Source organism: Periplaneta americana, chromosome 17, assembly GCF_040183065.1.
Source record: "Periplaneta americana isolate PAMFEO1 chromosome 17, P.americana_PAMFEO1_priV1, whole genome shotgun sequence".
NCBI classification, from domain to species: Eukaryota; Metazoa; Arthropoda; class Insecta; order Blattodea; family Blattidae; genus Periplaneta; species Periplaneta americana.
The window spans coordinates 91936256-91948813 of NC_091133.1; the positions used below are offsets into that span (position 1 = coordinate 91936256).

The 12558-nt window shown below is 36.0% G+C and overlaps 1 protein-coding gene across 1 annotated transcript; it reads right to left on the reverse strand.

Annotated features, from left to right (window-relative positions):
- Window positions 1-6763: 6763 nt before the first annotated feature.
- On the reverse strand, window positions 6764-7405 carry LOC138692601 (uncharacterized). Its single transcript, XM_069815617.1, has 3 exons — window positions 7307-7405; window positions 7163-7219; window positions 6764-7076 (listed from the first exon to the last, which is right to left on the reverse strand). The coding sequence occupies exons 1-3, from the start codon at window positions 7355-7357 to the stop codon at window positions 6870-6872; spliced, it is 315 nt and encodes a 104-aa protein (XP_069671718.1). The 5' UTR covers window positions 7358-7405; the 3' UTR covers window positions 6764-6869.
- Window positions 7406-12558: the final 5153 nt, after the last annotated feature.

Genomic DNA, 12558 nt, shown 5'->3' on the forward strand with positions numbered 1-12558 from the left:
GGCATGTATGCTTCACTCATGGCCTTCTGAAGAATTAATAAGTCAGTGTACTAATGCAGTTTCATTGCGAGGAAAAGATAAGGGAATTGTACAGAATGAATAAAAAATCTAGAACTATATAAATATCTTCCATATGCTTGATTTTCGATTACTATAGGTGTTACCAGTATTTGTAAGACCAAATGCTCCACCAGTGACACATTCGATTCTAGCTCTCAGCTATCTCAAAAACCGCCATTTTGGATGCAACTTCGAAATTTTAAATGGAAAGGCAGTCTTGTAGGTACTCAAAATCATTTGAAAGCTTCTAAAAAAAATCAATGGCGCAATCCGTTTTGAGATATCTCTATCTTTTCAAGTTATTTAAAGATAACTGTCATAATGACACAAACATTAGTTACTGCATCTACAGATATTTGTAACATGGTACAGTACTAAGGAGGCTTTGGAAAAAATATTTTTATACAATTCTGGTAATTAACTTTTCCTACTTTACTATTTGGTTAACCTGTGACAGTTTCAATGCATTGTTGTTATTATTTCAAGCTTTCCTATAACAAATTTCTTGATTTTCGTGGTGGCATTATCGAAAGAGGGAAGAATTGATATCATTATTCATTCTGGTGGGTTTAGCCACAGAAATGTTTAGCAGACTTAACGAATAGTTCCTTGGACATTGGATTGGTCGGCGTGGACCAGTAGAATGGCCAGCCAGGTCTCCAGATTTAACACCCCTTGATTTTTTATTTTGGGGTTAAATAAAGAGCTTGGTATATGAAGAGAAAATTGAGAATGTCGAACATTTAAAGAAACGTATCATTGAAGCTTCTGCTAAAGTCACCCTGAAATGCTACAAAATATTCTCTCCACATTCTCAATTTTCTCTTCATATACCAAGCTCTTAATAATCCGTGGTGATACAGCCCTATAAGGGCCCAGACCGACCAGCCGACTGCTGGCCCCACGGCTACATACCGAAGCAGAGGTGGACGATCATCCAATCAGAATGAAGTTATAGTGTGGTTAGCACAATGATCCATGACATTACATAACTCTAAATATTAATTAGTATTAGAACACAGGAAAAACAATACGCATGTAGTCAATATAAAACGTCGTTGTTCCTGCAATAACTCCTGCCTTCAAAATATAAAATTTTTCAGTGGGAAGAAAAAACACATTTAGTCATCCAATGGCAGCCGTACATAGGAGACTGTGAATTCTTACATTTTTTAAACAAAGAAATCTAATTACATATAGGAGATTTTATTATTTGCTGTATCACTATTTAAGTTATTTAATAGAGCAAAAATCTGAAAATCGATTAATATGTCACATAGGAGTAATTGCATAAACAACGACGAAAAGTTCTATTCGTCTTTTTTATAATTTTAATATTGAACTATTAACACAGTCTAGTATATACAGTCACGAAGCTCAATACGTAGTAAATATGCATCCATAGATAGTTGCTAACCACTAGGATCGCTAATATCGTCTCATTACAGACAATGAGAAATAGTACCGGCACAGTCTATTGTTCCTAGCAAACTCACAACTCAAGCTTCGTGACTGTATATACTAGACTGTGCTATTAATTCAAAACAAGCATAACTGCATGGAACCCATTTCGAGGACCACAAATTATACACACAATAGTTTATGCGCTACTGATCTTGATTGGCTGCGCATAGATATTATAATATTAAACACTTCAAACTTTACTAGAATTAGAACAAGAGAAAAATTAGGCATGTAATGAATATAAAAGCTTTATTCAACTAAAATTAAGAAACCTATTTTTTATTTCATAACGAGCATAACCGCTCGGAATATATGTCGAGGGCCAGAAAAGTTATAGTACACGCAATAGCTTATAACAATTATTATTTGTGCGAGATCGTGCGTATTTGCTTGGTTTTCGCACAAAACCAATCCGCGGAAAGTCTGAAATTCCACATTCAATATTCCCAACCTAACACACATAACAATTTCCCTCTTCTTACCGCTTAAGTGACATATTGATTTTACTGCTTTAGGCTTTTAATATATTATTTTTAGAGGCGTTCAATATAGTAATAATTATAAATTGGAAACTTACCACTGCAATTTCACCTAAATTGCACTGTTAATTATTGTTTTTAAATATTTGCAAAAATTAAGTAAACTCTACAACTCCACTAAAGTTACTGCATTCGTGATTCAAGTAACATTAAGGAAGCCGTGAAAAAATCAACAAGATTCCAGACTCATCATAGACTGGGAGAAAAAAAGACAGACGTATATCACGGCCTGCTGGAGTATAGTAAACACAGAAAACATTTTAAAGCAACAATGTTGAAGATCGATATTTTTGTTTTGCAAATATGCCGTCATTGAACAGAAACCAAGATGGAGATTTCATTGCAACTAATTAGAAATTCCTCTTTCAGATATGTAATAAACGATCTTCGCACAAAATAATGTACGATACACGAGCGGTATGTTTTCTTTCAATTCTCGGAAATTAAAAAAGCTCAACTACGTTTCGCTTTTTCAAACTTTTCCTCGAACATGAACACTTCAACATACCGCTCTTGTAACGCATATTACTATTATTATACATCAACTGACCTACACAAGCTCACAGCAAAAAACAATGTTTTATAAGACTTTGAGAATACCGTAATATACTGCATAAATAACAATTTTACACGTAACCACCAATACAATACTTTCTATGCTTAGAGAATTTATGCATTCCGCATAGAAAATCTATGCAAACACATTGGACGAATATTTGTAATCGAAGGTGGGGCCTTATCTCGCACCTGTCAATTACGCCTTGGAAGTCAGCTGCTCTGCAAGACGCCATAGCTGTTTCCAGATAGATAGGTGCTCTGAATTCTGCACGGTTGACAGGAGCGATAACGCACGTCGGTCGCTAGACAAAGAGCGGAAGAATCACACAGCTACCTGCAGCGACGACATTTTACATCCTGCGATAATGAAGGTGCCGACACAAATCCATGCCACAACCACTTCTTGCAAGGACACGACAGGCACTCTGTATCTATGCCAGCGTAATGACAAATGTACACACGGTTCTATCTAGCCCATATCACGGGTTGGCAAAAATCTTAGTCAGCAATAGAATAGGAATTGCATATGGAAATAAAGGTGCATATGCACCATAGGCGGAGTTATGGAGGGGCACTGCCCCCCCCCAAACTTGTTTGAATATTTTTTTCTATTAACGTTAGAAAATATTGAATTCAAAAGATCTTTTCTGATTTCATTCATGATTAATTTTCTATTCTTAAATTGATGAGTAGTCAATTTTTAATACTCTACTGCCACTTCCAGCGGACTACTAACGAATATTCACACGTTTATCACTGGGTTGTGGCGCTGGAAATCAATTTAGAACACGTTTATCTCAGCCACGACACATTTCAATTTTTATTGTACAATATAAATGCAATTATCACTACAATGACACAATAATTCTTGCAGATAACACAGAAACAACTTCGGAAACGTTATTAACAGAATAGCAGTTTCACTTCACTTCCACTAGATGACTCTTGAGTTCCAGCAGAGGCGTAGCAGGGATGTCAACATCGGCAAACGAAATGAAACTGTGAGGAATGTTACAACAGGTGTGCTAAACGTTAGGAATGTTGCAATAGGTGTGTAGCACGTTACGTTAGGTTAGGTTAGATTAGGTTTTGTTAGGTGTGTAAGATAATATGAATGGTTACCACAGTTGGCGACACTGCAATCATTCTCCCACTCCACCTCAAATAATGTCACAACGACGGAATATGGCCGCCTTCTTCCTTCAAGTACGACGATTTTCCCAAATAAGTAAGGAACCTATTTAGGGCGGGTTGGGTGGTACCACAGCTCTCCCAGTCATCACATCGAGTTTCTACTACTCCACACTACATAACTAAGGTATTTTCAGTGTTTGTTTTTAATTTCCTATATTGGCAGTACAGTAATAAAAATTCACCTGATGAATTGTCTTCAAATCATGTCTCTGGACTATAATACTTATTTTTAATTTCTGAATGTATAAGAATTTTTATACCTCATTTGTGGAATGGAAGCACTGTAATGTTTCTTTTGTAACAGCCTGTACTCATGTGTTATAAGTCTGCAGGTGTTCAGGCCGCCACTTGGAGAAATATGAATAACATACTGCACAACAATGCAGAAAAAATAAAAGTTATCCGGTAGAGTGTGTAAAATTAAAGACTAGATGAAATAAAATAATTAGAGTTTATATTTCATATGATATTGTCAGGAAGGTAAACTTCATACAAAAAAATTTCTGTTAGCACTGTTACATAGTTTTATTGATATATGCATGTGTTTTGTACAAGAGAGGAAAAGAGGGCGATTGTTTTAAGTTATACCCTATTATAGTTTGTAGTAAACCAACAGTTCAAGCCCCATACAACTCGGTCCGAAACATCGCGATGTGGATGTAACACTGTAAGAAACATGCCTTCGAATATACCTTTATTAAATAACCATATTCTGATATGCTGCACCACGGTCAAGCTATAATGAGGGGGAGGTAAATGATGTCCACGATAACCCCGTTATATGGGGATTCCATGGTTTTCCTTTGTCCCCCCCCCCCACCCCCAAGGAAACGGTTTTCTCTCCGCCTATGATCTACACCAGTGATGTCAAAGCAAGCGCATTTTTCTGACCTTGACGTCGTGCGCGGGCAGCAAGCGCTAAGTATGGAAAGAGGAAGGATTGTGTATATGAATAAGCAACCTGTTGAATTAAGAAAACAGTGGTGCACAAACTTCAAACGGAACGTGAAATTTTATGTCGTTATTTTCATATGGCTTCTTTCTGTTTAATATAATCTATATTGTCTGTAAAACAAAAGTACTAACACTGATTTCTTAATATTGCACTTGTGTTTCAAATCTTAATAACATAACAGAGAGTTAAGAAGGAATATTCACTTAAATTTCATAGTAGTATAATTATACTGTATTAAGTGAATGAAACACATAATTCATAAAGAAAGTGATATTCCAAAGAAAGAGATTGAGTATGACATGATAAGTTGGAATTTATATTGATGGTATCTTTAGCCTTACAAAAGTAATTAATAAACTAATCAAAACAATATATTACAGTACAAAGCAAAGTTACCTAGGTACTGTATCTGTTTTAAGTGTAACTAATATTACATAACAAAACTCTTATCGCATTATGCTTTTAAGGTGATATTGGTGAGCAACTTCCTATCATCAGAATATTAAATTATTTTCTCGAAATCTGCTGAAGCTATAGAGCAGACATTTTTACAACACATGGGCATGTATCTTTTGCTTATGATGTAACAGTAGTTGATTTGTTAATTCATTTCTTTACAAATAATTTCCACGCGAATATTTTCAAGATTTTCACTATACTATCTTCAGTAATAGGCCTACGTATAAGTTATACGGTATTTTAGATTTACGAAAACATTCTGTAATGCCGAGTTTCATCAACCAATGTTAATTTTTAACACGTTGTTAAACTAGTTTAACATTTGATTTAACAAAAATTCTGTTCCATCAACAAATGTTAGCTCTAACAAAGAGTTAAACTCTGTGTTAAATTAACATCCCATCTCCCTTATGTTAAAGGCTTAACAATTGTTGAACAGTTGAAAATGGCGGACGTAAATAATGCTTTTGATGTGGAATTGCTGTATTTAGACCGTCTGAATGCCGCTCCTAATAGGGAAAGAGCTTTAAGACGAAATGATTTTGAAAATTTGCGAGAAGAAGAATTTTTGAAGAGATATAGATTGTCCAAAACTGTCGTCGGTAAGGTTGTGGAAGAAATACAAGAGAGGTTAGAATACCCGACCAACAGAAAAATACGTCTATCTCCAATGCAGCAGGTACTGATAACTCTGAGGTTTTATGCCACTGGATCCTTTCATTTAATGGTTGGAGATAATGCTGGAATTTCAAAATCTACAGTAAGTAGAATTGTTAGTAAAGTTTCTGCAGCAATAGCATCAATGAGAAGAAGGTACGTAACATTCCCCTCAGTACAAGAACGCCCGAGTATTGTACAACAGTTTTATGATATGTACAATTTTCCTGGTATTTTGGGTGCAATAGACTGTACGCACATCAAGATTCAGTCACCTGGAGGCAATAGGGCAGAAATATATCGGAATCGAAAAGGTTACTTTTCTGTTAATGTCCAGGTCATCAGTGATGCCAACCTCCTAATTAGGGATATAGTAGCTAGATGGCCTGGATCAGTACACGACAGCACAATATTCAACAACTCGCATATCAGAGCTCAATTTGAAATGGGAGCGATTGATGAGGGTATCCTTTTAGGTGACAGTGGATACCCTTTAAGAAAATATCTACTAACATCATACCTTCATCCCGAAACAAGACCCCCAGCACAATTATAATGCAGCACATATTAGGACAAGAAACTGTGTAGAGAGGATGATAGGTGTGTGGAAGAGACGTTTTCCGGTTCTCAGCTTGGGGCTACGAACTAAACGACAAACAACCTTGACGATAATTGTGGTGACAGCAGTGTTGCACAACATTGCAGTGGAGACAAGGGATCAACTTCCTCCAGAAGATTTGACACTGCATCAGTACATCACAGAAAGAAGAAGGAATAGGCACATTAGAAACCAGAATCTTGTTCCTATTCACATGGAAAATGAACAAACTGCAGCAGCTTACAGGAACGCATTTGCACAACAACACTTCGCTTGTAAGTACTACAAACGTTTTATTTTTAAACTTGTTACCTATACTACATGAAACACGCTTAAACTATACATTTCTACCAAACTTCTACAAACAAAATACACTGCAACTAACTTATTCATCCTCAACACGCTTTCTTTTTTCTTTATAGTACATTAATTTTTCTCTAAATGCTTCTTGTTTTAGTTTCTCAGTTTCCATTTTCATTTTCAGCAGTTGTTGCTCCTGGTTATATTTCTGTTGGATTAAATACATTTCTTTTTCACAGAGAGTTGTCCTGCTCTCGGCAAGTGCAGCAATGTTGTTACGACAAAGGTTGGCCTGGAAACAAAAATCAGCAGTGAAAATTTTGGCACTCCTGGCGGACTTTTATTATAACCCTCAACGTGACCAGCTGTGATACTGACCTCGGTGACGCGAGTCTGCTGCTTGTTACAGTTTTCTGCTCCTGTTAAAGCTTCAGCCTGGAAGTACAAACCCCGTTTATTAAACTTTCATTCTTAATTTAAAAAATAACTAACCTAAAAACTTAATAGAAGTGTCGTACTCACAACTGGAGTGACAAGAAGAGATGTGTTAGACGCCGGGCCTGGTGTACCCATTTCAAGTGATGCTGTGTTGTCCTCAAGTGATAATTGTTTTGTGTTTACATTCTCCTACAACAACAATAATACAAATTATAGTTTACAATTTGTCTTGATATAATATAAATTTAAAAGTATACATAGTTAATGAAAGTGATTTATCACCTCGTGTACTACTGCTATGACTTCAACAATATCGCAAGATCTTGCTTCCTGTTCGGTTGTAATTATTACAGCGTCACCTAAAAATAAAATAAAATTGTTATTAAATACAAACGAATTTCATTTGAATGAATAGATAATGCTAATATAATGCAACTGGTACTTACCATAGTATTCTGAATCACAGTCGAAGGGGTTGCTGTTAGGTTCTATTTGGTCCTCTATGAAGGACAGAACACTTTCATCAACTTTAGTTGTACATTGACCACCACCTGTTTTATACCTTTCCACCCGTTCGTCACTCCTTGCTTTCTTAGCTGATCTTTTTAAGTTAACATAAAATTGTCGCAGTTGTTTTGTTGTTCTTGATGTCACACTCCCATTCGAATTATATTCGTCTCTTAGTTTGTCCCACGTTTCGTCCTTCTCTTTTATTTTCAACCCATCGGTTTTCTTGCACTCTATAATTTCTTTATACTTGTTTACTAGTTCTATCAACAACTCTTTCTCAAAAGAAGAAAAATTTGTGCCCCTCATCCTCTTCATGGTAACTTCGCGCGCCATTATTTCACAGATGTTCAAACAAAAGCGCAACGGAGTGCATTCAGAAATCGTATGAATCATACACCGCCTTCTCGATTCGTTGTGTTCGCTATTCTTGCGAGTATTAACAACATGTTAGTTAACATTTTGCAGGAAAATGTTGGTGAAATGCAAGAGTCTTAACAAATTGTTAAAAATTTTAACTCATGTTAAGAAACAACGTGTTAGCAGAGTTATAACATCTGTTGATGTAACCGGGCATAAGGCTACTAAATAAACAGGCCTATACCTGAAAATTTCACTTTTCTATACGAAAAGTTGAGAAAATATTTCTTTTGAATAAAAAAAATCAAACTTGTGAAAAATGAGCATTAATATTAAAACTTACATTCTTATAATGCACTTATACTTCTCAGGCAAATCTAAAAATTAACATGGATACAGTTTTAATAAGTTCTCTTCCCTTTATCTATTGAATCAGTGCTGGCCATCCCTGAATATAGCTCGACCAAGCGGCATATATTAGGCTACCTCTTTCGTCTGTCTCTTTCCTTTCCTCTGTAAAGCGCTCAGGCTCTCCTGGGCTCTAAAGCGCGCGCTTGCTCCTGTGGGCATCAATTGACATGCCTGATCTACACGGTTCAACTTTTCTTTCAACTTCACGCATTCAAGCAATGCATGCAAGAGTGAACGAAACGCATTCAATTGTGCATGTCTTTTTCCACTAAACATGAGAGCGCATGCAGCAATTGAAAGCTACCCATCGCCGGTGGGTATCTTGTGCTTATTTCATTCAACAGTAGCATGTAACGAGCAGTTGATTTCTTTAGTTGGATGTGAATAAACTGACGTTTTGGTTGTCATGGTAATATTTTTGCGCGAGATCGTGCGTATTTGCTTGGTTTCCGCACAAAACCAATCCGCGGAAAGTCTAAAATTCCACATTCAGTATTCCCAACCTAACACACATAACAATTTCCCTCTTCTTAGCGCTTAAGTGACATATTGATTTTACTACTTTAGGCTTTTAATATATTATTTTAGAGACGTTCAATATAGTAATAATTATAAATTGGAAACTTACCACTGCAATTTCATCTAAATTGCACTGTTAATTATTGTTTTTAAATATTTGCAAAAATTAAGTACTTAAACTCTACAATTCTACTAAAGTTACTGCATTCGTGATGCAAGTAACATTAAGGAAGCCGTGAAAAAATCAACAAGATTCCAGACTCATCACAGACTGGGGGAAAAAAGACAGATGTATAACGGCCTGCTGGAGCATAGTAAACACAGAAAACATTTTAAAGCAACAATGTTGAAGATCGATATTTTTGTTTTGCAAATTTGCCGTCATTGAACAGAAACCAAGATGGAGATTTCATTGCAACTGATTAGAAATTCCTCTTTCAGGTATGTAATAAACGATCTTCGCACAAAATAATGTACGATACACGAGCGGTAGGTTTTCTTTCAATTCTCGGAAATTAAAAAAGCTCAACTACGTTTCGCTTTTTCAAACTTTTCCTCGAACATGAAAACTTCAACATACCGCTCTTGTAACACATATTACTATTACGGCATTAGTACGATAATATGGCATATTATGCACGATATTCACTAGCGATTAAGACTGTTTATAATGCTTATGTACAACAAATTTTATTTTTAAACTCTTCGATTTAATATTAATTAAATATTCAGTGAACATAGTCAATAAGAAAAGCTTATTTTACATTATACAAATGTAATTAATGATTTTAAAAAATCTTCTTTTGTCGTACTACGATCATTTTCTTCAGTCAATTAGAGATAATTCGGTCCCTCTTTAGGTTTTAAAGTATTAATCAAATTTCCCGAACCATATTTAAAAAAATTGTGTTACGTTTCCATTTCTCGTTGTCTCACCCATCCATTTCTTGCATACTCGAGCTGCATCTCTCCAGGCAGCTTTACAGTGTTGTCACACCAGGTTTTAAAATTCCTTTGCGGAACGAAAACTTACATTGCCAATCAAGCTTTCAGGTATAACTCTCTGTAAAGTTGATTTGAATAATTTCGAGGGAAAAATTGTTCCGGGGCCGGAGCGTACCAACGCTCTACCAATTGAGCTACCCGGGAACTCTACCCGGCACCGATCCAATTTTTCCCTCTTCCCTCAGAAAACTTCTATTGGTTTGGATCAAATTTCTGCACATTTAAAGGACAAAACTAAAATTCTTTCAGTCATTTATTATCATAATATACTTCTCTCTTGAATTGACTGAGCATATTGTAAATTTATTCAACAGCTTTCCCAAAATACGCTATGAAATATTTCATATATAATATATATTTTCGAAAAGGAAGCACAAACGAGCAAAATTGTATGAAACTTTATTGTTTGAAATATCTATTTAAAAAAAAAAGCCCTTAAAAGTAATGTCATTACTTACGGTTCATTCTGTATATATACGTAGTGAAGATGATGTTCAACACAGCGCACCATGTAGACACAAAATCTGCATGCATCTTAATTAAACGTGCTTTTTCAGCTTGATTCTTTCAATATTCTCCCCAGACTGCACACATGTAGATACAGCTTTAGTCAGATTATGGTTCCGTGCAGAATGACAGCATTGTACGCGTAAACTTAATGAACAGCGCTGTTCTCAGACGAGCTACAGTTATATCCCTTCATAGTAGCCCGTCCACTTCACTGGGCGATATATTACCCGTGATATAGTATGTAAGTACACGTTATAAACAATTTGCCTACCTTGGCTACGAACCACCTTGTTTTCTCCAAGCTTCTTTTCACTGTTCTGCTTACATAAACTCATTCTTACTCCAAACATCCGTCCAATGCACTAGTTGGTAGAGGAGTGACAAAACTTTACCCCCACCATTGACTCAAGACTGTTTTGCTACGGCCGACACATTAAACTTGAAGGGTCGTATTCATAGACATTCTTAGCGCTGGCTTCCGGTGGATGATCAGCGAACTAACGTTTATCGTATTCATAAACCAGTGTTAACGATATGAATCCCGTACAAGTAACCCGTCGATAGCCGGGGCTAGTTTAGCACGCTTGAAGGGCGGGCTAGCGAAATGTCTATGAATAGCACCCGAAAGTATCATATCATTTCCAACGCTCTGAACCACATTTTTTTTTCTTTTTTGTTAACTTTTCCGCATAAAACATCCGTTGTTATTAGAAGAGTCATTTCACAATGCATCAAAATTCTGTTTGTCTAAATGTCTAGAATATGATTAAATCGTGCCAAAACAAAGCTATAAACCATATTAAATTTGTATTTAGGCTACAGTATATATTAGATTCAAAGCTCTGCGGTGGTTGAGTGGTCAGGATGTTCATCGTTTTTTTACCTAATAATAAGTTGGAAGAGAAATCTTCATTATTGTACGTGCAAAAGTTTGTGTATTACCACAGTCTACAGTCGCGAAGCTCAATACGTAGTAAATATGCAAACATTAGATAGTTGCTCACCACTAGGATCGCTAATATCGCCCCATTACAGGCAATGCAAAATAGTACCGGCACAGTCTATTGTTTCTAGCACCCTCAAAACTCAAGCTTCGTGACTGTATATAGTAGACTGTAGTATTACTGTCTCTTCTGCATTCACAACGTCGAAGCGTGAAGCATACACAAGTTTAAAGTTAGGAAAGAAAGTTGAAGTATTTTCTTCTAAGTTTTATGTGAATATGGACAAAACATGTCAACAGTTTAAAGTACACTGCACTTTATTACCCATTAACGTCTACCAGTGTATCATTCATTTTTATTATAATTATTAATTTTCTAAAAATAATTTTCCCGTTAATTCGAATTTTGGATTTTTCAATTTTTTTTTTTCAAATTCTCCTTAGAGTTCGAATTGAAGACGGCCTACTGTACTAAAAGGATGCGAAGAAGATGAAAATATCTATTTAAAAATGTTAAAGTATTGTGAGGGGATTTTTATCAACATCTTAGATTATTTAGCGTCTGAATGAGATGAAGGTGATAATGCCGGTAAAATGAGTCTGGGGTCCAACATCGATAGTTATCCAGCATTTTCTCGTGTTGGATTGAAGGAAAACCCCGGAAAAAAACTCAACCAGGTAACTTTCCCCGACTAGGAATCGAACGCTGGTCACCTGATTTCGCGGCCAGATGCGCTAGCCGTTACTCCACAGGCGTGGACTTGTATGGGGATGTATACTTACCAAGAACATTACGACTTCAACGACATTTTTGCTTCTTCTTCTTCTTCTTCTTCTTCTTCTTCTTGCTACTGTTGCTGTTCTTCAATTGCCATTATGTTATATCTTTGGTTCTGACTTATTCCGTGGTTAGAAAGTTCGCTTACACGATCAGAAAATTGGAGGTCAGATATCTTTGAAAGCCAGTTAGTGATTCATAATTTGTTCGTGTAAGTGTGACTTCTTTAGTTATTGTTTCTATCAATAGATGGCGAAGAAACAATTAGTGTTGTCAGTGGTACATATATACTCGCAGTATAGA

Excerpts from the sequence above, each read along its gene's own strand:
- LOC138692601 (XM_069815617.1), bottom strand. The coding sequence starts at position 7,357 with ATGGGTACACCAGGCCCGGCGTCTAACACATCTCTTCTTGTCACTCCA. Across the intron at positions 7,220-7,306 it reads CTCTTCTTGTCACTCCAGTT|GCTGAAGCTTTAACAGGAGC; the intron begins GTGAGTACGACA and ends TTGTACTTCCAG. Across the intron at positions 7,077-7,162 it reads AGCAGACTCGCGTCACCGAG|GCCAACCTTTGTCGTAACAA; the intron begins GTCAGTATCACA and ends TTTTGTTTCCAG.